The sequence below is a fragment of the Caretta caretta genome, chromosome 7, assembly GCF_965140235.1.
Source record: "Caretta caretta isolate rCarCar2 chromosome 7, rCarCar1.hap1, whole genome shotgun sequence".
Classification (NCBI taxonomy): Eukaryota; Metazoa; Chordata; order Testudines; family Cheloniidae; genus Caretta; species Caretta caretta.
Genome location: NC_134212.1, coordinates 69,457,156 through 69,484,757, shown reverse-complemented (window position 1 = coordinate 69,484,757; position 27,602 = coordinate 69,457,156). Strand labels below are relative to the sequence as shown.

General features: G+C 41.6%; 2 protein-coding genes across 4 annotated transcripts in view; one reads left to right on the top strand and one right to left on the bottom strand.

Annotated features, from left to right (window-relative positions):
- LOC125639841 (rap1 GTPase-GDP dissociation stimulator 1-like) overlaps nucleotides 1-14,580 on the top strand; it is a 53,763-nt gene extending 39,183 nt beyond the window's left edge. For 2 of the 3 annotated variants that reach the window (XM_048857587.2, XM_048857589.2), the window contains 5 exons: nucleotides 2,970-3,095; nucleotides 9,532-9,671; nucleotides 10,772-10,898; nucleotides 12,136-12,264; nucleotides 13,550-14,580. In XM_048857587.2, the coding sequence (XP_048713544.2) occupies nucleotides 2,970-3,095; nucleotides 9,532-9,671; nucleotides 10,772-10,898; nucleotides 12,136-12,264; nucleotides 13,550-13,701 (674 nt within the window). In that variant the 3' untranslated portion in view covers nucleotides 13,702-14,580. The remainder of the gene's footprint in view (nucleotides 1-2,969; nucleotides 3,096-9,531; nucleotides 9,672-10,771; nucleotides 10,899-12,135; nucleotides 12,265-13,549) is intronic. The other variant, XM_048857588.2, reaches the window with a different exon arrangement.
- Nucleotides 14,581-15,770: 1,190 nt separating this feature from the next.
- Nucleotides 15,771-27,602, bottom strand: part of TSPAN14 (tetraspanin 14) — a 79,612-nt gene continuing 67,780 nt past the window's right edge. The window contains 6 exon segments of the mRNA XM_075130801.1: nucleotides 15,771-20,470; nucleotides 23,412-23,531; nucleotides 24,197-24,241; nucleotides 26,125-26,250; nucleotides 27,099-27,122; nucleotides 27,124-27,192. Of these exon segments, the coding sequence (XP_074986902.1) occupies nucleotides 20,399-20,470; nucleotides 23,412-23,531; nucleotides 24,197-24,241; nucleotides 26,125-26,250; nucleotides 27,099-27,122; nucleotides 27,124-27,192 (456 nt within the window). The 3' untranslated portion in view covers nucleotides 15,771-20,398.

Here is a 27,602-nt window from a genome sequence, read left to right as displayed (position 1 = left end):
GGATGTTTAACTAGAGCTGTTTTTAATCAAAATCAAAGTGTTTAAAAATGTTTCTGACAATTTTGTTCAGAAAAAAAATAAAATGAAGCTTTTCAATACTGTTGAAACGTCCCATTTTGACATTCTTGGAACTCACTGTTTCAGTTTTTGAAACAACTTTCCAAAACAAGTTTTTACAAGTTTTAAAGGATCAAAAATCCAAATTATTTTTTAATCAAAACATTTAATGTTTTGGGAAATTTCATTATTTGCTTTTGATCGATTTTAGAACAGATTTTTTTTTAAATAATGGAATTTCCCACAAAATTAAAAATCCAGTTCCTACCCAGCTCTATAGCTAAACCATATTTCTTTCATTTAAGAACAATCTGGCATTGCATGACATACATGGCTTTACTGCAAAGTAGCTTTAGTTACAAGTGTGTAACAGGGTCAAGTGCACAAGATGTCCATGCTATGCAGGCATATAAATCCCAGACAAGTCATATACCTACCCTCCTACACGGAAGCTCTGACATTGTGGTGAGGGAGCACAGAGAAGGACAAATGATTAAAGCAAAGAAAGGTGCTTTATTAGTCATAACCTGGAAGTAACAGATGGTTGAGCACTACTTCCCATTTCAGGGAAGCCTTCTAGCACAGAAATGCTGAGATAATACCCATGCAAAAATTATATAATTATATAGCAAAAATTAATAAGTTATTCTACAGACATCACATTCTGCTGATCATCTGACTGTGCCTTTGCACGTGAACTAACCTAAAGTTTCTGCTCTCCAATTCCTGGACTCCTTAGTACTGACCTTCCACTGTCTCTCTGCTTGACTTTAGCCAGGAACCTGTCCCCTTCAGTGGCTAAGCCTTAGGATTATGTGCACAGGCTCTGGCTTGGCAATGACAGTACTTATTCTGCATCTGCTTTTAAAAAAGCTCCTTCCTAGGCTCGTGGCACCTTCCCTCAGTGCTGCACTACGTACAGTAGCACAAGGCAGACTCTTTACAAACAGTCTGATCTTGGAATACAAACACTGGTGCTGCAGTCTCTGGGAGGAAATTTAACAGCTGTTTAACAGTGCAGAGCAATACTACACAACACTTTAAGCCGGGAAGGGAGAAATAATACCTTATCCAGCTGAAACCGTGAGGGTAATTTAGGTAGGCATGATGTAATTACCTACATTAGACTGTAGGGTGAGATTTTCAAAACTTCAAAAACTCTCATTGATTTTATTCTTGTACTATGTCCTGTGGGATCTTTAATGATTACAAGTAGCGAGGACATTGATCAATCCCTCATCTGAAAGATAGCTCTTCCAGTGCTCAATTCTCCCAAACAGCAGTCTGGGACATTGGTATGATATGGACTCAAGAGGAAGAACCCCCTTCAGTGAATCCCCAGTCCCACTTTCTGTAGTATAGGACCTAAATGTTCCTTGGAGGTTTCTTAACCAAGCCGTGAATGACCCAGACCTTGTACAGTTTATAGGGTCTATCAAGCTGCAGTTTAATTCCTCCTGTATCCTTCCTTGCTAGGACAGACCAAATGCCAGCCAATCTTAATGGCTTGTGCGGTTGTACTTTAATGTGCTGAACTATGTGTTATCAGATATTTGTGCATTGATTTAGAGTCTAATTTAATTTTGGTAATCTTCGTTGTTCACATGTCTATTACAAACAAATCATGATCTTTTGAAGTGTGAGTTTCTTCTGGGAAACTAAAAAGCTGTGCATCAGAACATGAAAAGGAAAAAAATCATAGATGGAGGCTAACTAAAGAAATCTATCAGTTGCCAGAGGCTGCATGAAAGGAACTAATGAAAGCAACTGGAGAATGTTGAAAGAAAGAAAATCCACACACTGTGATTTACTTAAAAGGAGCAGTAATGTATGGAACACAGCACTTATAAATTCTGTGAAATCCTATGAAATCCTATTCTCATCCCAGGTCTTTGCTAGCCATCGCCATTAAAGCAAGCCTCAAAATATGGAAATTATCAGCAGAGCCCCCATACTGAGGACATACTCCTCCTCAGCATTAATACTACACAGGCTACACCTTTAACGGGGCATAAGATAAAACTGCAAGGGAAGTCAAACAGAACATAAGATGGAAATCAATTAGATACGTTCTAAAACTTACGGATGGGCACAAGAGGTGTCTTTTTAATTGATTCAAACTGAGTAATACAGAGAGGGGTTTCCTGGTGAATTCTACTACAATCAAGAGACTGGGGTTTGAGCTTGTGCTACTGGAACCAAAGGAAATTACAAACAAGGTAATTAACAGTTAGTGTCTGCTTCTTGGCATGCATGCAAGGTCGGTAAGGGAAAGGACAGAAGTATTCTTGCCTGATGCAGTTGCCCCAGGAAAGACAAAAACATGCAGAAGGGGAGGATAACATTACTTTGTAGAAAGACTTTGGTAGCTGAGTTAAGCCGCGTTCAGGTTTTTTCCAGAGACGCTTCTGATCATTACCAGGAATTATTGCACTAAAGAGTGGTGCAGAGAAACAGGATTAGTAAGGGAAGGAGAGCAGAGAAGCAATGGTATCAGCAACAAAAGCATCAGGTATCTTAAATACAAAGGCACTTCACCCTCCAAACTAACGTAAATTATTTTTACTGCATCTCCTCTTGGATAGGGATAAACAAACAGAGAGCACAATTTTCTGAACCCTGGCCTCGCATTCCAACAGGTTTGAAAAAGCAGTGAGTGAGTGAGTGAATGTGTTTTCACAAGAACACTGTTCCTGTGATATGTGTAGCTCCGTATAAGACCAAAAGGTTTAGACAATTCTGACCTTTATTTGAACCAAGGCTTACCACTTGTCAATGTTTAGTAACCACAGAAAAAGCAACTGTCAGTTGAATATATCTAACTTGTATGGTCTTCATCGTTGTAGTATTTGAGCTACAAGTTCACGTTCTCCAAAATGATCAAGTTCTCTCTTTCTGGTTCCACTTTCTAGTTGCTAACAAGGTCCAGATGCTGGAGGAAGGCGTAGCAGAGCGGATCCAGATGCTTTTGAGATCAGAGATGGCTCCTGTGCAGTTTAAACTTCTTGGAACACTGCGAATGTTAATAGATGGTCAAGGTAGAGAATTGCTGAGCACAGACTAATGTCACCTTGAAATGTTTTGCAAGCTACAAATGAAAGGGAAAATACACTTTGGAAATGTGGAAAGTCAATGGGCCAAATGCTCGGCAGATAACTCCACTAAACCAGCAGAGTTAAAACAGCAGAGAATTTTGTCCGGTGTGTCAAGTCCACTTGAGCAAAAAACTCAAACATCTTGACAGCAATAGATAAGATATGGAGAGGCCTGAAATAATAGGTTGCAAAAATCTAAGTGAGAAATAACTAAGGCCTGAACAAGAGATTTTTAATGGAGTTACGCCAGCATAAAATTAGTATAATTGGGCCAAAGCTTTATAATCTGACAGTTTAAAGTGAGTGAACAGTAGAATTGGGGAATATAAAGGATCGAGAAGATGTGTGTGGGGGGGGAAGGTTTCTAGCACTCTAAAACATTTCTGTACAGTCCTGATTCTTACAGATTTATCCTACATCCTGCAAGTCTGGCTGCATATCTTCAAAAGACCGGAATCTCTTTTGGGCATTGTAACAGGATGATACCGTGTGCTTCAATTCCATGTTTGGAAGCCCAAAGCCTACAGTTGGCTATACAGATGGGCATAAAGTATGACAAACTCATTTTATGTATCTAATTGCCATTCTGAGAACCAAGATGCAGGAATGGGCGCTCAGCTTAGGCATCCAAGTTTGAAATTTGTGCTCTCCATTTACCATCATATGGTGATTCATCCTGACACAAACCAGACAATGTCCTACCAGAATATCATGGCATGGGAAAGCAAACCCCGTGCTTTTGAGATATCTTAGTTATTTCAGTGCACATGAGCAGATAACCTAGAACAATATTCCTCACAGACTTGTGCATTAGGTTTAAGGACCAGAACAAGGAAAAAAAATCCAGAAAACTGAGTGATGGGTTCCCATTTCAGAACTGTCACGGATTGCTGGCACACGCAGAGTAAGGTCTTTACTCACATGGATTCATCAGCTATGTGGGGAAAACAAAGAGCTGATTCTCTACCGCCTCATATAAAATTACCACAGTTGGTTTGTCAGCAATTTGCAAATGAATACACTAGGTACAAGGCAATGGAGAATCAGGCCTAGAATCTGTGTGATCAGTACAAAAATCTTTGATTCAATAGAAAGTTTCCATTTGCATCTGACCACAGTAGATGGATGACATTACAAACTACAAGGAAATTTAGCATAATAAAACTATTTTTTCTTCTCATGCTTTGGAGAGAGTTACTAAAATATTCAGTCTATTATGATTATTTGAAGAATGTTAAAGGTGACCACTTCAGAGTTGAGATGACAGGCATCAGAGGATACTTTTAGGAAATTAAGTAACATTAGGATAAGCCCTGAATTACAAAACACTAAGAGGCAGCTTCTGCTCTTGCTCACACTGGTTGTACGCCTATAAGATTCCAGTGACTTCAGTTCAATTATTTTAGATTTACATTGGTATAAGTGAGATCAGAAATTGGCCCCAATGAGACAGCAATAGCTGAAACAAGAATCCTCTTCTGATTTTGAGATAATGTAGCATATTCTAGTGTAGAGTAGGGAAAATCTAAAATGCTACTTAAGTTTTATCCTTCCATGGTAGTAAGTGCAGAAGCTGCCCGTCTTTAATTGCCTTATGTTCTGTTTACCCATGAGCCAACATTGACCTTAATTAACACCGCATGAAACACTCTCATGAAATGTGTAACAAGTCCCTACTAAATTAGTTAATTGCATTATCTATTGTAAATTCATTACTCTGACAATTGCTGGGCATGCTGATGCTCACAGAATTGAGAAAGGCATGTTTCTCTCTAATTATAGCAAGTTAGATGCCTTTGTGCTTATCACTGTCAGCATCACACCACCAAAAGGAGGTACTTCCCAACAGTAACTCGTTCCCCCAATGTACTGCTGGCGGAGCCACACTGACAGATTTGCAAAAAGAAAAGGAGTGCCTAGCCCCATGGCCACAGTAGCTTTTTAAGCAATAGCTGGATGTTAGGAAGTGGGCACGATTTACACAAGCCCCACATTCCATAAATTGAAGATATAAAGAGTCTCTCCTTCTAAATGGTGTCTAATTAGACTTGGGCTTAGAGTGCTTTATTGCCAGCAGAGTCAACAGAAAGTCCAACTGGATAAGAAACTGGGTCAGGGCCTCTGCCTTGAGCAAGCCTTTTAAACTGGTTTTATTTGCCAACATGGCACCTCTTAGAAGAAAGCTGTCTGGACTCTAACTGGACTGCTCTGATCTCTTGAAACAAATACAAACAGTTCTGGCCTTGAAACCACTGCCATTCTCTCACGGGAGGTGACTTACGGTAGTAAGTGAAAAGTCTCTGTCATTCTGCTGGGTGAAGAGATCCTCATGCAGAAGAAGTGAATGGGGGTGATCTTTGGACAGGTCCAGAAGCTCTGAGAACCAGTTCTGCCATGCTTATGCTGCCACTCTGACTTTGTCCTGTCCACCCTTCCTCAGTATTCTGGGGCTGAGAGAAAATGGAAGAAAAATATAAAATGCCCTCCTATTGGACACTTTTTGAGTAGACCTGGCAAACAGCCTGTACCAAATGCACTCTAGTCAAGACATAAAAGTCACATTTCATGCCCAGATGAAGCAGGGAATATTGCAGGGCAAGAAGGAACACCTCTTAATCCTGGATTTCTTAGGTGTGTACATCATGGCCCCATGGCAACCAAAGAAGTCAACCAACACTGCCCTCACTCCTGAAAAGCTAAAATAAATAAATAATTCTTTAAAGTCAACTGAATCTCAAACTACAAGCTAGACCTAAAGCTTAAACACAATAGAAAGGACAGGTCTGTTCTATGACCACTCTGGCTGGTGTGTAGAGAGGAGCTGAGGGAGTGTTAAGGGAGGTTGGGTAGCTATATCCTGTGGCTATGGGGCACAAGGGATTGTGCACCCCTCCCCAACTATTAATTACTGCACTAAATGTTTCTGTGACCACGTGGATGGGCACTCTACTTTTACATTGAGGCTTAGGAGAGGTGAAGCAAGTTGCATCTCATCTTTTGCTCCTACCTCATCTCCTAAAAGTATACATTGAAAAGATACCTCCAGGTTTATCTCTGGTGTTTTTTTTGTGTGGAATTCTAAGACTTGATCCTACAAAAGTACTGAATGCCCTCCACTTCTATTGCGGGCAATGGGCACTGAGGCACTAAATGTTTGCCTGGTGGCGCTCAGACCTTCACAGGAGTGGATCCCTAGACAGCATTATATTTAGTTAGAACAAAAGACTTTATATGCCTCAGTACCCCTTTTGCAAGCACTTTTTTTTGCACTGAGTAGCACTTTCCAGCTTCTAACCATTTTTAATCAGTAGCACTGTGTAACAATGTGGCTTTAATTAAGTTAAATTGCAATAATGTTCCAGTGGAACTGTGTGTGTTACAACTATACGGATATCAAAGGAGTTCATCAGGATCATGCATAATCTCTCTTTTGCTGTTGTCGGAATTTTTAAGGGTTGTAGCAGCCATTTTCTTCAGAAGCACAAGGCTTCATGAGTTACTGCAGACAATTAGAGGCTCATTTGGTTATAAAGAGGATTATCAAGTGAGTTGTTTCTGCATGACACCCACAAAGATTAGAATTCCTGACATCTTGGTATCTCATGAGAAGACTCTGGTCTGATAAGGACGGATGGGTGAATAGGTTCAGACCAAATAAGAACCTCCTGCAAACATTGTTCAAAATTTGAATTAAGTCTAACAAAGAAAAAAGTGTTCTTCTGAGGTTTGAGAAAGTTTTTTTAATTTTTCTCCTGAGTAACTTTGAATTTCCAGGTTTCAGAGTAGCAGCCCTGTTAGTCTGTATTCGCAAAAAGAAAAGGAGGACTTGTGGCACCTTAGAGACTAAGCAATTTATTTGAGCATAAGCTTTTGTGAGCTACAGCTCACTTTATTGGATGCATTCAGTGGAAAATACAGTGGGGAGCTTTATATACATAGAGAACATGAAACAATGGGTGTTACCATACACACTGTAATGAGAGTGATCACTTAAGGTGAGCTATTACCAGCAGGAGAGCCGGGGGGGGGGGGGGCGGCGGGCGGGGGGGGGAACCTTTTGTAGTGATAATCAAGGTGGGCCATTTCCAACAGTTGACAAGAACATCTGAGGAACGGTGAGGGGTGGGGAATAAACAAGGGGAAATAGTTTTACTTTGTGTAATGACCCATCCACTCCCAGTATCTATTCAAGCCTAAGTTAATTGTATCCAGTTTGCAAATTAATTCCAATTCAGCAGTCTCTCATTGGAATCTGTTTTTGAAGTTGTTTTGTTGAAGAATTGCAACTTTTAGGTCTGTAATCGAGTGACCAAAGAGATTGAAGTGTTCTCCAACTGGTTTTTGAATGTTATCATTCTTGATGTCTGATTTGTGTCCATTTATTCTTTTACGTAGAGACTGTCCAGTTTGACCAATGTACATGGCAGAGGGGCATTGCTGCACATATCACATTGGTAGATGTGCAGGTGAACGAGCCTCTGATCGTGTGGCTAATGTGATTAGACCCGATGATGGTGTCCCCTGAATAGATATGTGGACACAGTTGGCAACAGGCTTTGTTGCAAGGATAGGTTCCTGAGTTAGTGTTTCTGTTGTGTGGTGTGGGATTGCTTGTGAGTATTTGCTTCAGGTTGGGGGGCTGTCAGTAAGCAAGGACTGGCCTGTCTCCCAAGATCTGTGAGAGTGATGGGTCGTCCTTCAGGATAGGTTGTAGATCCTTGATGATGCACTGGAGAGGTTTTTCTGAAGTTTTAGGTAGAACTGGTGCTGAATTTTTGGACAATGCCCCCCAGGTGCTGATTTGTCAAAACCTAAACTTTTTTTGCAAAAGCATAAGTTTTGATGAAAATTTTGTCCAGAAGTTTTCTTACGTCCTGGATGGATGGTTATAGACAAAAGACACCCCACCCACCCCCAGAAAAGCCAATAGCCCAGTGGTTAAGAGTTTCACCTTGGATGTCACCCAGGTTCAGGTTCCTACTCTTGCCTGATTTGGAGCAGGGTCTTGAATTGGGTTTTCCACATCCCATAGGTGTGCCCTAATCACCAGTTATTGGTTATTCTGGACTCTGGCTAGGGTTGCCAGTTTTGGTTGGACATATTCCTGGAGGTTGATTCACAACATAATTTTTAATTAAAGATGAATCTTTAATTCCTGAAGTCTCCTAGACCAGTGGTTCTCAAACTTCAGGAACCCAAGGACCCCCATTTTGATTTAAAATTTTTTGTGGACCTCCAAGCCCCCCCTTTCCCCAAGGCCCCACCCCTCCTCGTACCCACCTCTTTCTGCTGCCTCTCCCTAGCATGCCCTGTCCCAGCACCTCCTGCACACCGCTGAACAGCTGTTCCCTGGTGTGTAGGAGGAGCTAGGAGGGAGAGGGAGAAGTTGATCAGCAGGGCCCACAGACCCCCTGGGGTGCCCTCACGGACCCCCAGGGGTCCACAGACCCCAGTTTGAGAGATGTTGCCCTAGACAATCCTGAAGGGTTGGTAACCCTAGCTCTGTCTGTGTGTAGCTCTGATTTTTTTGCAAACAATTCATAGGGTCTCTATTTTGTGCCAATGCTGAACAAAAACAAAATTTCAAAACCTCAAAATTTTGCACAAGATGGAATTGTTTTCCAGACAGCCCTCCTTTCTTCTTGGGTGCATTATGGCAACACCCAAAAGTCATATTCTGGATACGGTCCTAGTTATATTATAAGCTCTTTAGGGCACAGACCATCTTTTCATTTGTACAGCGCCAAGCACAGAGTAGTTCTGGTCCATGACTAGGACTTCTAGGCACTACCACAATACAAATAAAGATTGTGCTAGAGGCATTGGAATATAGACCTCGTGCCCCGCTTGCTCGTCTCTGCCCTTTCCCTCCTGTCGCTCAACCTTATAGCCAGCAAGAAGTGGGAGGGCCTCCCACTTTTTAAAGTGATGGGGCCATGACCCCTGCCCCCCATTCTGGTATTCCTGCATGGCTATCTTAAGTAACTAGCCCAGGGTTGCACAGTAAGTCAGTGGCTAGGCCAGAAGCCTAGCTGCCATAAATCAGTGTAGCCTCATTGACTTCAATGGAGCAAGCCAGTTTTATAACAACTGGGATTTTGTCCAAGTGCCAGGAAGCCTGACTCCCATTCGCCCGTTTTAACATTCAACAACTTTTTAATTTCTTAGAACGTCTTATGTCTGACTCACAAGTGTACTATAGTCCCAAACAGCTTGTTTGTGGAGTGTGGTACCCTGCAAACCAAACAGCAGTGTCCTTCAGTAGGGCAAGTGAGGTCATCAGCAGAATTAGACATCCGCAAGGATTCTCTTTTAGACTGCATCCTCTGTGCTACAGGCTCTGAGTAAATACCTGGACATGCCATTCTTCTCTTTTCAGCTGACAGTGCAGAGATGCTAGGACAGGACCCCCTGCTGATCAACAGACTTGTGCAATGGTGTGATGCCCAGGAGCACGCTGGTGTTCGTGGAGAAGCAAACCGATTGCTGGCATCGCTCTTGCGGCACAGCAGATCCCAAGTATGAAATTAGTGGTATAATTTTTTTTTTTTAATTGTCAAGAGTGCTTACTGCCAGGCTGGCATCCTTGTTGCTGTGTGCTTGCTGACAGCACACACAGAATCAGTACAAGCTTTTCCATACCCCCCTCCAACATGCCTCAGATGGACGGACTCCTTTCTGGAGTAGGAGAGCGATCACCCCTCATAACCACACAGTCCTTTTTGCTGAAACTACCCATAAGGGAGTCACCTAGTGCATGCGTGGTAGCTGTTCTGTGATATGGACACCTGTCAATGGGAATGGACTTAATTCACATTAATTTCAGACATCAGCTGGTAATAACTTTCAGTCACTCAGCAAGCTGGGTTGGATTTGAACCAGCAGCCTAGAGGAGAAAAACACCCTAACTGAATACCAGTTCCTGACTCCTCCATCAAGCATCCTACGTACAATCTTCTTTTTCATAAAGATTTTACCATGTTCAAACATGAAACCAATATTAAAAAAACAAAACACAAACAGCTGAAAAAACCCACCTGTGTCATATACCAAAATCTCTTTCAGAAATTCTAAAGAGTTCACGGAGGCTGCCTAGTCCTTGCTTCAGGGAGGGATGAATGCAGGTTTTCTGATGACAATATGCTGTTGATATGTTAGCAAAGGCTTTGTTGCTTATGTTAAGGCTATTCTGATTGATTATACAGAGGATATAAAATGGAGCTGTACTTTGCATAAAGTGGAATAAAGTAAAAATGAGTCACTACTAATTTAGAGAAGCTTTAATAATTAAAAGCTTGACCATGAGGAACCACAAGAGTAAAAGAAAAGGGAAGTACCTCTAAACATTGCTATTTCAGCTAAAGGAACGCAAGGTGGCTTTCAAGCTCAGGTGAATGACTAATGCTGACAAAAAATTCTCTCTTTGGCAGTGCAGGCAAAATACAATGAATGTATCCAGAATAGCGCTTCAGTGATGGCAGGGGAACCATTTCCAATCGATTCAGAGACTTTCAGGGGTGAACCGTGATTTCCTTTTGTAACCTCAGTGTTATTTGTGCCTCAGCTTTTGATTTGTGATCCTTTCACCTGACACATTTCTTTTGTTTGACTGACAACAGGAAGTAGTCAAAGCCATCCAGCAGGCACAAGGAGTGAAGCACCTGGTTTCCATGACAACAAGTGAACATGTTATCATGCAGAATGAAGCTCTGATTGCACTGGCCATAGCATCTGCAATTAATTTAGGTATCCTCCCTCCCCCAGAACATTGGCCTGAGTAATCATTTAAGATGTCGTTCTTGTTATTTATACAAGTGTTTTATAGCCCTGTTAATTTGCACAGTGATTTACAGAATTTATGTAAGGTATATTCCTAGCCTTGAAAAGATTATGGTCTATTTTACTGTCAACAGGACAGAAGCAGAGGGACTGGGGATTACCAGTAAGAAGCAGGAACAAGGGATTTCTTGAAGCGGTTGGTTTTGGGGAGGGATTTGAAGAATCGAGGATGCTTGGTAGATAGGGACAAGAAGTTATTTGATACCTGTTGGTCAGTTTGTTAGAGGGCATGAAACCAAGATCATGACAAAGGGAGAATCAGGAAGAGTAGAGAGGAAGCAAGAATTTTAATAGGGGAAAGGAGTGTAGAGATGTTAGTGGAGTCAAAATTAGTTTGGGCCTTCATTCTTAAATGACAGGCAAGATGATTCAAGGATAAAGTAGTGTCATGGTAGATAGGAAGAGGACTGTAGCAGAGGCATTTTGGATAGACTTGAGAAAGTATAAATAACAAAATAGGCTAAAGGATCCTGCAAAAGCTCTGAATGAAAGAAATACCCTCCTCTTCACAGTTACAATTAATAGGTTGGATTCCTAGTAGCATGGAGCACTCACAGCTCCCGTCAGCTTCAACTGGATTTGCGGTTGCTCAGCACCTTTGAAAAAATGGGGCTTGATATTTATTAAGATTGGTGCTGCATATATAGGACATAAAAGACACTATCCTGAAGATCTTACAGTCTAATCAGAAGAACAACAACGATTGCATTTAAGACCCAACTATAAGAAGCCAATATTAATGCTAAGCTCCATCATGGACTAAAGCCAGAAAGGAATGTACTCTTAGACATGGATCAGTGCTGCCAGCATTGGTCAAGTCAGAAAAAGATCTATATACAGAAGATTAAGTCAGCTACCCACAACTATGAGAATGTGAGGGAAGGCTAGTAAAGATTGATACATATGAATTAAGCCATGATGTAGAAAATTTACTACCTACGGCTGAGCTGTTTTATGGGCCTGATACTGCGAGGTGCTGGGGGGTGCTCAGCACTTCACTGGACCAGGCCTTATATCTGCATTAAGGCAAGTCAGCCGTTTTCTATCTTGTTTGACAGACCTTCATTTTTCATATGCAAGTTACCCAAGAATTTTTCATTGAAAACATAAGGTGTCATGGAAATAATTCTAATTTTATTTTCAGAAGTCATCGAAGAGTCACTTAAGGAGTCGAGACTAGTTCGAAGCTTACATAAGCTTCTACAAGATGAGAGCACAGGTCCAGAGGTGAAATATAATTCAATGGGCCTACTGTGCAGCCTTCTTAATTCAGGTAATTTCACTTTGGCACTAAACGCCTGTCCATGTCTGTTACTGTGACATTACAAAAACTGTGTCACTAAGTATTTTCAACCAGATGCGAGGTTGCATCCAAACAACAAAGTAGCAGCAGCAAGACTCAGAGGTTTCTTTCTTTCTGCCAGGTAAGGACCAGACAGCCATTCTTCCTCTCATGGGATACCACCTTTCCCTGTGAGAAGTCCACTGAGGTCATTGGAATTACCTGTGATGGAGTCAAGAGTCAAAAGTCTAGAGGAGGGAGCAAAGTAACACAGACACCTTCATGCTTCCTCAGTTTTGGGGCTAGCATGCACCAGCTCTCATACCCAAAGCAAAATGTGTACGACAGCCTTGCAACCAATTAGCTCAAGATATACTGGCTCGCTGACCCCACCCCCCATCTCCTAGCCATGTTGTCCCCTACACAGAGGCTAGGGAGGGGTGTGGACAAACAACTGCCATGCTGGCACCATGCTGCCTAGAAATTCCTCTCCTGGGAGGAATCCCCAGCTGCCTGATTAAGCTGACTCTAAGTCTGCTATGTGTCAATAGAGAGTCTGCCCAAATAGTTCTGATTTTTTTTAATCCCCATTTTTCTAGAATGGTTCAGGGGAAACCTGAAAGTGGGTTCCAGATTTTTAAATATTTTTTGAAAACCCAAGAATTTCTAAGTTTAAAAATCTATTGTCTGGGCAGACTTTTTCCCATTTATTATATCCCAACAGTCCTCATACCACCCCATGGACCCAGACTGCTGAACCATAAACCAGGTAGGTCAGATCCTCAGCTGGTATAAATCAACAAAGCTCTATTGATTTCAGTGGAGCTGTGCTGGTTTACAGCGGCTGGGGATCTGACCTGTAAAGATTTTCTCAGTGGTCTATTTCATTAGCACGCTACAGACATCTTTTAATTTTGATGCTGAGTGTCAAATCTTCCTGGTATGAAATGCTGAAGCAAAATATAAAGCATGAGGTGGAGGCAGGAGCATGGCTGTTGTAATACATTCTGAAAAATTATTATTTTACAACTAGGTCTTCTGGGAAGGGTGAAGTAATAAAAGAAAAGATATTTATACAGGGCAATTAGTTAACACTTGCAAATAAGTTAACTTCTTTCCAAAAATCATCATCCCAAGTGAGACTCTAAATAAGTTTGTATTTAAATAAAACACAGCGGAGTTAACCTGCGGCTGTAATACATCCTTACATTGTAGTATCTCCTTCAGAGTCTGGACTCATGCATGTCATTGAAGTCTGTGTTTGATCTCCCTTCAGGTGATTTGAAACAAGAAGTAGAAGAGGACAACATTAAAGAAACCTTGGAAAAACTTTGTAGCCATAGCAATGCAAATGTGGTCAAGCAGGCTGTGATGACCCTCCAGATACTGAGAGATGAGAGTCAAAACACCGGCTTTGTTTCTCCATAGCTGTTGGTGCTGCTTTCTCTGGCAGCTGGGGTATTCCAATAAAACGTTATCTTTTGCCAACAGCCACCATATTTATCACGCTGATGTCTGCTAAATGCTATTAAACATAGTGCAGGCTACAGCTCTCATTGACATGTTGGGCCTCATTTTCAAAACTGTACATGCAACACTTATATCCATTTGTACTTCTAGTTTGCACCCACACTGTGTTACTGCAGCTGCATGTACCTACAGGCAATCCAGGGCCCTAGCTACACTACAGCAGGAACACCCCCTGTGGCAGGGACAGGGGCAAGGAGCTGCCTCTTCCCTCCATAGAAACTGTAAATAAAGATCCTTCTTCTCCTGCCCTCTCTTTCTCCCCAGGCCTAGCACTAGTGGCAAGATGTGCCCTTCAGCCCCCTGGAGAGACAGGTGCAGCAGGCGGGGGTGTCTCTCCCCCCCAGCCTGACACCCTGGCTGCTGTGGTAATCTGTTTGGGAAGTGGGCCAGGCCCACTGCAATTTTTATTTCCCAACATGCAGAGTCCTCTGCTGAGGCAATGTTGGCAGGAGGCCTCAGAGCTTGAGATGGACACTGTGAGAGATGGATGGAGCAGCTCCTACTCCCCTAGCTTTCAGAATGTCTGCTGAGTCATTACATGACTCATTAGAATGATTCTCATTTTAAACTAAAGATCCCTTTATGCTGGTCTGGCAGAATAAAGTAGCCCTAAAGTGGGAGTAAGCTGTATTTACATTTCTTTAAAGGCTCCATTTCAGCACCAGAGCAGCTCTGATGATCTCAGATTCTGTTTTCCTCCCTAATTTCAGCTGCTTTCTTGATCACAATGCATGACCAAATATCTTTTTAAGGAATAAATTTCAGTAACTGCATGGATATACTAGGTTGTGTTTTGTTTTAACTCTTCCCTGGTTATGCGTATTGTTCCTGGGGAAAGGACCCCACACCACACTCCTTGCAGTATACTTCACTACATTACTGTCTGCACCAACTGAGAGGGACCAAGCATCTACAGCTGCATTAGACACTCCAAGGGACACTCCAACATGTCAGACTTTATAAGGTGACATGGGACAGATTGTGCCCCCCCACTTGCCAGACTAGACGCAAAAGAGGCTGGGGAAGAACTCAGCTTCTGCACACCATAGGGCTGCCATGAACAGACCTACCCTGGCCCTCTCTGAATCCCTGGTACAGGGGACACATCCAGGGTGAGAGGGGGAATCTCCATAGTCCACATCATTACAAAAATTCTGGAGCAGTTCATGGACAGCCCGCAAGAAACTGTTGTATATTGGAGCATCCCTCAGGGTAAATCAAACATTTGTAACCCACAACAAACATTTGTGGAGTATTTAGATTAAACCTTCACAAAGGTGTTAGTCTACTCCAGCTAATTAGCAGTCTCTCAACTCGGATTACAGTAGGTCTCTAAACTCCAGTCTAGATGTATTCGAAAAGGAGAATCAGGGCCAGAAAAGTTTAGTTTGGAATGATTTCAAATATTCACTCTCTACATGAGGGGAATATTCAGTCAGTGTTCTATCACAGCAATCTTACATGGCTGCATGAATACTCTTGTACAAAATATTTAAATGTCAGTCATGTGTGACATCAGAAAAGCTAGTCATTAAGTAAAGGAAGACACTTAAAATGAATGGAATGTCTATAGAAACCAAGGTGCAATAGTGTCATAGAAGACTAATTACACACAAAAGGAATGAATACAGATTTGTGCATACATGTAACACACTTGTGCAACTGACCTTTCAGCAAGGGCTGAAATACAAAATATTGTCTCATTTCAGATATCTTCATTTTTATCCCTCCTTGCACCTCCTGGTGAAGGATTTATTGAAAAATTTAAAGCATGTCTAAAAAATAATTCCTAGTATAAAAGACATTTTTCAAATTAGCTATATTTTTTTAAATTGTCCATGTAGCTCGTCTCAGAAGCCTAGCAAAGTGCAATATCATGAAGTTCTGAAATTAACAGACCTGAAGTAAATGTCATGGCAGAGAGGCGTTAAGTCCTTTCTTAAAAAAAATAAAATTAAAAAGAGTGATACATGTAATGAAAATTAACTTTATTTATACAAATTTTAGGGACTGCAAATTTAGCCACTGTTTCTCTACAATGCATTTTACAGTTCTCCTTGAAACACTTTTACACTGGCTTTCAACACTCAATTACAATCTTTGACATTGGCAGACCATACAAAGCATCTGTGCAATAAATCATAAGCAACATTTGGCAGCTGGGAGTGCAACGTAAGAATGAATTAAAAAGGTCTCGATGTAAAAACATAACAAAAGCACGTATGCTAAAGGCACACCGTCTCATTTGTTTGTGCTGGTCATCAAAAGCATCAATAGAGAATTTAAACCTCAGCAATAAAAACCACTCAATTTACAAATGGTTGGATCCAACAAGTCTCAGAGCTGAAAAGAAAACACAGGTCCAGTGATGAAAGACATGAGGTTTGATATATTAAGTCAATTTATTTTAAGGCTTAGAAGACAAAGGTATTGGAAGAAAAAGAAACCAAACCCCAGGGAAACCAACTGGGGAGCAGAGTTTGATCCATCCTTTTGTGGACTAGAAACACTGTTAAAGCTACATGTCTAGCTTCTGGAAAAGAGGGGAGCAGCTTGACACACAGCTCAGGCTGAGTTGTGGAGCAGCCTTGACAGACTCTGATGGGAGCGCACTCCAGCCTTCTTGTGCTGTACAAAAGGTCATTGCAACATGGGGTGGATTGTTCAGATTCCCAGGAGAGGGGTGCTCCTTTGGGAAGGGGATACACTTCTGTGTGCTTTGCTCAGTCTGGGGCTCACAAAAGAATCTATTTTCATCTTGACCCGTAAGCAGTTGTGTGTCTGAATCAAGGTGCATTAAGCGGAGACCAAAGCCCATTATCACTGTCACTCATAACGGTGAAAAACTAAATAAAGATAAAGTATCCCAGAAATAAAAGCACTCACTTCCTAGAAATTAAATGTCGTCTCATAGCCCAGTCCATTAGTTCTGCTTTTGTCTCTTAAGTTCAGGTCATATAAGTTAAAGTTCACATCTGATATCTTCATTAAAAAAACAAAAAACAAAAAACGAACTTGTTTCTATTGTAGTGTGGTGGACTTGGTCTGAATGCTACCGTTGAGATCTCAACTTCAAGCATTTATGAAGTTTGGCGGTGGAATGATTTGAGTTGCTCCTCATTAGGAGCCTTAGAGGCAGCATAAGCAGTTAACTGGTTAAGCTTTGCAGGACTCAGGCAATCAGAACCTACATATCTCTAGCAATTAAGGCACTGCAGGTTCATAAAGGATGTTCTATTTAAAGGTGTGTTTAGTAAGCAACGGGCAAATGTTCATCTTTCATATCAATTCAGGGATCTAGTTTTTGCGAACTATATTTGCCACTGCCAGCAGAACTGCTCTTTAAAATGGCTGGGAACAAAATTTCCAGAAGTACCTAAGTGACTTAGGAGCCAAAGTCCCACATTGAAAGTCACTTTTAAATACACTTAGGCTTCTAAATCCCCGAGTCACTTTTGTATGTGGGATTTAGGCACTTTTGAAAATTCAGAAGCAGAAAGAAGTGAAAAATGATAATAAAACCCTTTTCTCTGCTTTTGTGAGGCATTAAGCATTATTTACAAGAGTGTTGTAAATAGCTGCTATTAACTTTAAGTGTTAACAGTAGTAAAAGCAACAGGAATAAGCACCTAATTATGAAAAGCTACACTTCAGATTAATTTTGTTTTGCACAGAAGACACGATTGATAAGACAAGAGGAGTTAGACACTAATTTGCCATCAAGCAAGCAGAAGAAACCTGATGATACAGAGAACTACGGAGAGATCTTACACCTGCCCAGATCCTCAGCTGGTGTTGGGGTAGTTCCAACGAAGCTAGTGGAACTGTGTTGATTTTCCCCAGCTAAAGAAATGGCCTGTTGGTTTTATGGTCTTTCAGGAAAGTGCTACCTCTTCACAAGTTCAGAGAATAGTGAAATCTATTCCCTAGATGCAATTCAGGTGGCTACATTTCACAAACCGAATGTAGTGTTTTCAAACTAAATGGATTACTGTATTGTCACAGGTCACAAGCATAAATTGGTTGATGTGGCTTTAAGCCTCGGGTTGTCTGGCGCTGCAAACCAATGTTCTTAGTGGAAGAACTTGAAGCAATAATTATAGACATTGCTGTGCTACCTACTAAATGCAAATATCAGCAGAGAGTTTAAGTCTGTTACCGCTGCAATAGATCCAGCAAACATGTGGCACAGATTTCAGTTTCAGGGCTCTGTAGAAGCAGCTTCTTTTGCCCTCTTTCCAGCTTCTCCTACTTACTGTTTTTCTTCTTGTTGAAGATCAAAGAAAAAAATCCCAGTATATGGCTGGAGATTTTACCTTCAGGTCATGTAGAAGGATACAATAGACACTGTATTCTGTGTCGGTCTCTGAGGAAATCAGCCATTCTTAGACAGGCTTCCTTTTCCCGTTCCATCTCAGTCATTGGTCAGAAAAAGAAACATGAAAGCTCAGCTGAAAGCCACATACAAAATACAGCATTGTCTATGAAATGTTTCACAGAATGTCAAAGCAGCCTTCTTCTAGCTTTCATGCAAGAAAGGCTGGTACAGATCCCTACTGGTACCACCTTTCTTCCAGTGAATTGCTCATTAATACTTAGATAACACACACAAGGTTAAACACATGTACATAAAAAGATGTAATCAGAAGTTTGGCATTCTAAGAAAGCATAACACTTTGGAAACAAGCATCAATATAGTAAAATATAATTACAAAAATATATACTTTACTAGAATTTACACAACATTAGGCACTGCAAATAATTGCTATCCCTGAAAAATAGGGTGCCATTACAAGCAGTGAACAGTTTTGTTAGTAAATAGCCCATAGTAAAATTGACACTCCAACAGCTATTTAAAAGCGTTCCTTATTATGTATCACACATTTCAGTTTTTACAGTTAGTTGTACTCTGATTTTTGATTTCACAGAAGATCAGAAGAGCGGTTTGGACTAGCACTACAGGCCAGATCCAAAGCCCACTGAAGTCAATGGGAGTCTTTCCATTGGCCTCCATAGACTTTGGATCAGGTCTTAAGCACACCAGTTTGCAGGAAATGTCATAAGGACTTAATTTCATCCCTGGTGTAAACAGGAGCCACACCCGTTTTACTTCAATGGGAGTTGCACTCACTTTGGGCCAGGGCCTAAAGCATTATTCTGGAGGCACAGCTCTGAGCATTTCTTCAACATGACTGGATCTGGCATTTTTGCAGGAAAGGCTGAGCAGCAAAGGACAAATGGAACAGGAAACAACAATGCATTCAAACAATTTCTTAAAATAAATTAATGCTAGTAACTCCAGTGCTCCACTAGACTCTTATGTATATTATATTAGCTTTTGACTAGCCTGGAAAATCCTGAATCAAAGGTCTGACAGAGTTTAGCTTGTCCTTGAATGTCTTTTTAGTCCTACTATAGCAATCAACAGTCAAAGAAGATGATAAACAACAGTGTAGTGGACAGGTGTGAAAGAGAACAGATGGCAGACTAGAGAGCTCTTGACAGATACAATCGCATATTCAGTGATCTCTTGTACCAAGCAGAATTGTTAAATGCCTTCAGCCCAGCAGATATCACTCTTTTTAGAAGTAATTGCTCTACAAAACAGTGTAAGCAAACGGTGAGATTTTCTCCTTGATAAATTAAAACTATTTACAAACATCTAAACAGGAGTAATAGCATCAGAGAATCCACCTACCCTCATTAAAAGATTTCCAACTATGCTATCAATATATAATTAAATTACTCTCTCTTGAGAAACTTATGTTGGCAAGAACTTTCAAAATAAGTGGCTTCTGTTACTCAAGCATTTGAGTCCCTACTGAAATATCTACATTAGCTCATATAGGGACATTCCCTACTTCTGCTCAGCTGAGGTTCCATCTGACAACTGGAGACTTAATGACATTTCTTTACAGTCTCTAATACCAAGACTATCATGACTCCCAATAATCAAATGATATAACTGCCTGGGCCTTCCACTTACATAGGATGCAATGAAATGCTTGGTGTTTCGAGAACAGACTACAACGTTTTGAGAATAGACGTTAAGTAACCTCCGTTGCCTATTCCATCAATGGGGTCATTGTCGATCTTTAGGACACTCTCCTCTAAGACCATGACAAACACCACAACAGATGCAGCTATGATCCACATAACGAACGCAACATTTGCAACCTCCAGTGATGGTAGCTGGGAGCCAAGACAAAACAGGCCTTACAGCAGCAAGTTCTTCAAGGTAAGGGACTGGTTTACAGCAGTTTCCATTTCTGCTTACTGAAGTCTTTCAGTCCATCCCTCATAGGTTTAGAGAAATGTCTTCCACACCAAAAGAGGTTTAAATCTAGTCTTCCCCTTGGAAAAAGAAACAGGTTGCATTGGGGAGAAGAGGATTAGGAGGAGGAAGCAGTGTCTTCTTTCTGCACCAGCCTGCAGCAAAAGCAGAAGCAGAGTAACATCTGGCTGATACAAAAATAAGGCTTTTAAAACCTGGAGCACTCCAAGGCCCGTGTGTCTCTCAATTTCTTTTCACCTTGATGTCAAATCAATAGCAGTGAAATGTATTGGTCTTCACAGCTGGTGTCTGCTTTTGTCTTCAGAAAAGATGACTTGCCTTTACAACTTCAATATCTGAAATCAGTGACCTGGCCAGGAAAATCCCAAAAATCTAAAGACAAACACAAAAAGACACAAAACCTGTAAGCAGTCTCAGAGGGAAAATGCACATTCTGGAGATTACCAAGTTGTGAGGTGGCTCTGAGTAAAGGGACAGATTCTGCTACTCTTAGTCAGGCTCCAATTCTGCAAACACTTAAGCACATGTATAACTCTTCTCAAATGAGTATTCCCATTAACGTTAATGAAACTACTCATGTGAGTGAAGTTATGCTTAAGATATTTGCAGACTCAGGGACTTCTCACCCAAATAGCTACACACTACCCAATGAGGGTAAGGGTGGCATAATCTGGCCCATAAAACAAAAAGCTGGTGATTAAAAAAAAAAAGATGCTTTCATGTAACACTTCTACTGGGAACAATCATATGACTTCTGTGTGTCAGAGTGGGAAGCCAGGTTCAGCGAGGTTCCTTTAGGTCTAACACTCTCCCATCATTTCAATTACTTTTAAACATTTCAGGCATTTCCATTTTTCTGCCCAGTTCAGTGATTCAACTTGAAGATTTATAAAATCAGAGAGTTAGAAGGGACCGCAAGGGTCATCTACTCAGTCTAACCCGCTGCCAAAATGCAGGATTTGTTGTGTCTAAACCATCCAAGACAGACGGCTGTCCAACTTCCCTTTGAAAACCTCCGGAGTAGGAGCTTCCACAACCTCCCTAGGCAGTCTGTTCCATTGTCCTACTGTTCTTACAGTTAGGAAGTTTTTCCTGAGAATTTAATCTAAATCTGCTATGCAGTAGTTTGAACACATTGTCCTTTACCCTGCCCTCTGTGACAAGACAGAAAAATACTTTTCTCCATCTTTTTTTAGGGGAACCTTTCAAGTATTTGAAAACCACTATCACATCCCCCCCACCCCTTAATTTCCTCTTTTCCAAACTAAGTATACCCAATTCTTTCAGTCTTTGCTCATATGACTTGCATTCCATCCCTCTGATATCATATAGCCTGACCCTATCTCTCTCTTTCAGTCAATATTCCACTTTGAAAGCTTTTTGTACGTTTAATTCACATTTAACTGTGCCAAAGGAATGAAACATTTACCACAAACCTTAGTGTGAAAAATGTCATCATATCATTTTGAGCCTTTCACCAAAAATGGCCTTTTTTCAAATTAACCCCTCCGCCCCCAACATTCAAAGTTTTGCAATGTTTCAATGAAAACTGGTTTGGGTTGAAAATAAATTTTGGAAAAAGGTTGTGGGTGTGCACGTGTTCAAAAAAAATCGGTAAAACTTTCATGTTTTTCACAAAAAATTGGGCCATTTTTGAAAATTTAAGAGGAAGTTCAATTTTCTCAGATTACATTTCATTGTGGGTCCATCATGCAATGTAAAATAATTTACTGATTTAAGGAGAAGATCTAGTCACTGAATACTTCTATGATCTTGAAGACGAGCCAGTTAAAGATCAGACATCGCCACTATTCTAGTCCTGGGCTTCTCCTGAGCACAGATTACCAAATAGGTTCATTGGTACCAGACCATGTGGTGGTTTTAGGATATTGATGAAAAGGGGCATGAAAGTGCAACGAGACCAGCAAATCCATGTGAACTTGTGACAAAGGCAAGCTTGAACATAGGTCTATGGAAATGAGAGGTCACAACAACACCTCAGCACTTTGCAGCCTTGTCCTTACTAGCAATTTTAAAAAAACCTAAAAGCCATGCATTTTTTTCCTTAAAGAGAGACTTAATATTTCACAAAGCTAAGAAATTAAAATAAAACCACATACTTGCATCCTTCAAAAACACAGTGTTAAATTTTTTGCCATACTTTGCAAAACGCAAGGATTTCAAAGTTTCTAAAATACAGTAACTCCTCACTTAATGTTGTAGTTATGTTCCTGAAAAATGCAACTTTAAGCAAAACGATATTAAGCGAATCCATAAGAATTAATGTAAATAGGGGGGTTAGGTTCCAGAGATTTTTTTTTTGCCAGACCAAAAAAAGACTATATTATACATACATACATACAGAGTATAAGTTTTAAACAATTTAATACTGTTCAGAGTGATGATGATTGTGACGCTTGGTTGAGGTGGTGAAGTCAGAGGGTGGGATATTTCCCAGGGAATGCCTTACTGCTAAATGATGAGCTAGCAACTGGCTGAGCCCTCAAGGGTTAACTCATTGTTTTTAATGTAGCCTCACACTCTACAAGGCAGCACGAATGGAGGGAGGGGAGACAGCATGGCAGACAGAGACAGAGACACAAACCGTGTGTGTGTTTTAGAGAGAGAGAGAGAGAGAGAGAGAGAGGGGCGCATTTCCCCTTTAAGTATGCTGACCCCACTCTTAAATGCACTGCCTTATTAAGTAGATCAGCAAGCTGAGAGACCAGCTGCTGCCAGGAAGCTCCCTCCGTGCTGAAACCTCTCGTGTGTGTCCCCTGCTCTACGGAAGACGGGGTAAGCGGGGTGCAGGAGCAGGAGGGAGGGGGACACCCTGACATTAGCCCCTCTCTGGTCCCTGCCCCTGCACAGCAAGCAGGAGGCTCGGGGAGCAGCTTCAAGGCAAAGGGCAGGAGCAGCACGGCAGTGGGGGGAGGGACAGCTGAACTGTCAGCAATTGATAGCCTGCTGGGCGGCTGCTGCACAGGGAACTTAGGGGAGCGGGGAAGCTGATAGGGGGGCTGTTGGTCCACCTTGGTTCCAAGCCCACACCAGCTAGCTGCAACGGGCTGCTCTTCCTGCAAGCAGTGGACAAAGCAGGTGACTGCCAAACGACGTTATAAGGGAGCATTTTGCAACTTTAAATGAGCATGTTCCCTAATTGATCAGCAACGTAACAACTGAGCAACGTTAACTGGGATGACTTTAAGTGAGGCGTTACTGTATTGTTTTCCTCCCTTCAACTACCTTATAGTAGACGGAAGATGTGAGGCTGAAGCTTTTACTGTAGCAGTAGAAGAATGAAACCACTGACCTGCAGCAATGAGATAGCTATGAAGGCTCCTGCAACAATGTAGATGTTTCGGGGTAGCCAAGCTTCAAGAGCAGGGATACAACCCTTCGTGAAAATTAAGTTGTCCCATCGGTTTTTCTTCTGGGTAGACGGGGGGGGGGAAGGGGGAAGCATGTTACTTTTTCATTTATATTTACTAGAACTATGCAGGCAACATTTCTTTGTATGGGTCTGTAGTTGACAGAACTAGTATTTTTAAAAGGAATCCAGAAGTACAAGAACTAGAGACTTGTAACTCAGATTGTCTTGAGCTTCATGAATCAGTACATATTTCTTGCTGCAAATTGACTATTAATTAGGAACACCCTTCAAAAGTTCTGATAAATAACCAGAATTGTAGAAACTTATTTGGAATACACTTGAACTTTGAGTCTCTTCTTTCAATGATAACAGCGCTACCTCACCACCTCCCACCAATTAAACATATCCACCGTCTCTCTCCACCTGTCCCTAGTACAGGCAGATCCTCTCACTGGCTACAGAAAATCCCCAGGGCAGCTTCCATGCAGGTGATGGTATAGTCCAGCATTCAGTTATTTGTTCTTATAGTTTTCCCTTGCTGCTCTATTTTATCGCTCCTGCATAAACATTGACTATTACTCTTAGTTTCTCAAATTTAAAAAGATAGGCCAAAATATTTAAGTTTTTCGAAAAGAGTGACCCAATCTAATTTATCAGTGTGTTAGATCACACATCTGAACCACCACCAGCTAGAAACACCAACACTTTAGGTAGCAGATACTCACCTGTGCTCTGATGTCATATCCACACTGTGTATTCACAACCTTTTGCTGGGAAGGGGGAAAAAGTTAGAAATATTAATACAATCCTACCAGCTTGAGTTCACAGGACATTGTTTATCTGTTAGAAGACTCGTGATCAAACTACAACCAACACCAACTGAGGGAACTATTCTATCTTCTGTTCATGCTCCACTATTGCATTTTTTTTTTTAAAAAGCTTATCTTTTTATAAGACCATGAGACATGCTGAAGTATATGGATATGTTATCCCATTACTTTATAGACCCCACACATCCTTACAATCTTGTTTCTTCCACCCTCAGTTTTCATCACCAAGGCCAACCCAACATCATAAATTACAGCTCGCTCAGCTGTATCACTACTCTGCAGACATCTCTAACACCTATTTCTTGAAATACTAACGATCCAATACCTACACCTTCAAAGACTTCTGTCACTTCAGCCAACTAACTTCAACCAGCTTTACGGAGTTGCGTGGCTGAAGTCCCACGCAACAACAGTTGAACGTTTTGGAGACGGGATTAAAAAACAAAACAAAAAAAAACCAGCCTATTTATTTACACAAGAGTGCAGGGGATTTTTGTAAGCCAGTCGTGCTCCCCTTCTTTCCCCTTTTGGTGGCATGTTTGTGATTTTGATCAGCTAATAGCTGGACTCCTACAAGATCACAAGCTATTTGACTTAGATTATTTTTAGTGCATTTAGTTCAAAAGTCTATCAAGTAATCAGACTCTAAAATTCTAACAAACCCTGAAAATAGGACCTGACATTGAAGCGTACTGAACTCTAAGCCTTACAGAGCACAAAGATCACTGAAATTACTTGTGGCTTCAATGGATACAGAGACACTTGTGTGTGTGAGTAATACTGAGATTCATTTCAAGACCACAGTTTTGTTAAGAGGAAAACAAAAAAATTAAAATAAAATAAAAATGAAAACCTATTTGCTTCATAATTATAGTTGTCAATTTACCATAATTTGCAGTTATAGGAATTAAATGCCAAAAATAACATTTTGTGCAAAGAGGTGTTTCACAGTACTGAATGCCAGAAACAACAAGTTTGTGATTAAATCAAACTGAGTGCGACTAATTCAGACTGCTATTAAAAAAAATAAAGAATAATCAAACCCTGAGAAAGGGGTGTCCTTCAAATCTCTTCTGAAGCACTGAGATACTACAGTCCTCATGTCCAACTCAAGGTTCATGTCGCAGCCAGGCAAGCAAGCCAGACAGACTGCTTTTGGGCCCGAATCCAGCAAAGCACTAAGGCGCATAAATCCCACTGAGGCCAATATGATTACTCATTTTATCAGCAGAGCCAGTGAGCCCGTGCTATTTTATCTATCACAGGGGTGGGTATAGAACAGTTTTAAGATACCCCCTTCACCCTAGGGACTGAGCACACTGCTCAGACAGAGCTCCCAGGTCCCATCAGCTTTGGGAACAAGAGACCAGGAACTCAAGGAAACAATGGATTTCTAACAAAACAATATCCAACATCCATGGGCTTCAGGGATACAAAAATAGTTTCTCTAGTTCCGACACCAGTGTTTTTCAGCAATAGACTATAAGGTTTCTTTGGATCTCTGAGGAATTTGGAATAGCAATGTACAGTGAGACAGATTTTCCAGCAAGATAGGAGCAAGTGTAGCATCTATTCTCAGAGGCTCTCCCCTCCATCATCTTCATTTACTCTTCCTGTTCTTTTTCTTTAAGTCTTTTCATACTCTCCCCACCCCCAAACACAAAGAAAAAGAGAGAGAGTTTATTTCCAGCATATTTTCTCTTCCTCCCAATCTTTATTTCCCTTCTTCTTAAAACCCTAGACATTACAGCATATTCAGGAAGCACATCCTTTCAAAATTCTCCAGTAATAATATAGAAATACAAAGCCAGGAAACAACTCACAGCAGGATCAGGTACACAGCAGGAAAAGGGAACCCCACACTTCTCACGACTTTTGCTTTCAGTGCTGCAGTTGAAGTAAATGTTAAGATCCCAGTCATCTGGCCCCTGAGCACCACAGCAATGGTTCTGCAACAGATGAAGAAAAACTTAGAAGTGCTGTATAAAGAGAATTGTCCTCATAATAGCTCTGTGAGATAGACAAGTGTTATCAGTTCAGTTTAACAGACAGAGAAACCGAGATGGAGAGGTAAAGTGACTTGTCGAAGGCCACCTGGTGAATCAATGGCCAAGCAAGAAGTAGAATTTTGAAGACCCTAGTATCCAGCTCCATGTTGCTTACCCTAGACCAGTGGTTTTCAAACTTTTTTTCAGGCGACCCAGTTGAAGAAAATGTTGATGCCCACGACCCAAAGGAGTTGGGGATGAGGGGTTTGGGAGGGGCTCAGGGCTTTGGGCTGGGGGTGCAGGCTCTGCGGTGGGGCCAGGGAGGAGGGGTTTGGAGTGCAGGAAGGGGATCCGTGTTGGGGTGCGGGCTCAGGGTCAGGGCAGGGTATTGGGGCACAGGCTTACCTCGAGTGGCTTCCAGTCAGCGATGCAGCAGGGGTGCTAACGCAGGCTTCCTGCCTGTCCTGGCACCGCAGACCGCGCTGCACCCCAGAAGTGGCCAGCAGCAGGTCTGGCTCTTAGGCAGAGACATTCAAGCAGCTCTGCATGGCTCCCCCCCCCCCCAGCTCCCATTGGCCAGAAACCAGCCAATGGGACTGCAGAGCCAGTGCTTGGGGTGGGGGCAGCGCACAGAGCCCCGTTTCCCCGCCCCCACCTAGGAGCCAGATCTCCTGCTGGCCGTTTCCGGGGTGCAGTGCAGTGTCAGAACAGGTAGGACTAGCCTGCCTTAGCTGGGCAGCACCACCGATGGGACTTTTAACAGCCCAGTCAGCAGTGCTGACCGGAGCTGCTATGACCCAGTGCCTTACATTCCGCGACCCACGACTGGGTTGCAGATCCGCAGCTTGAAAACCATTGCCCTATACCAGGGTATCTGTTAAAATTGTAACTTCCGTCCAGTTCCTGGGGACAGACATTAACATGACAAGAAATGTCATCACAACTGGCACTCTAAATGGTAGTATCAGAAGAAAGGCCATGGACAGACTTGGCCTCAGAAAATGAAATATCACTTCACTTCTATGAGTTGATCCCATTGGGTTCGGGTAGATACATTATGGAAACCATGCACTTCCACTGTCCACCCACGCTGTACCCATTTTATATTAAGCGGACTTGATTCTCATATTAATCAAGCGATGTATGTGTTTTTATACTTTAGACGAGGTACTGTTAAGCAAAGCAAAACTACAACTAGCAAATTTTGAACAATTATAGGGGTACAACTTTGTCCCACCCTCCACAGACCAGTTACACAAACATTTGCCATAAGCAAATACAGAAAAATGTTACAGAGCTTGAACTTTCCTAAA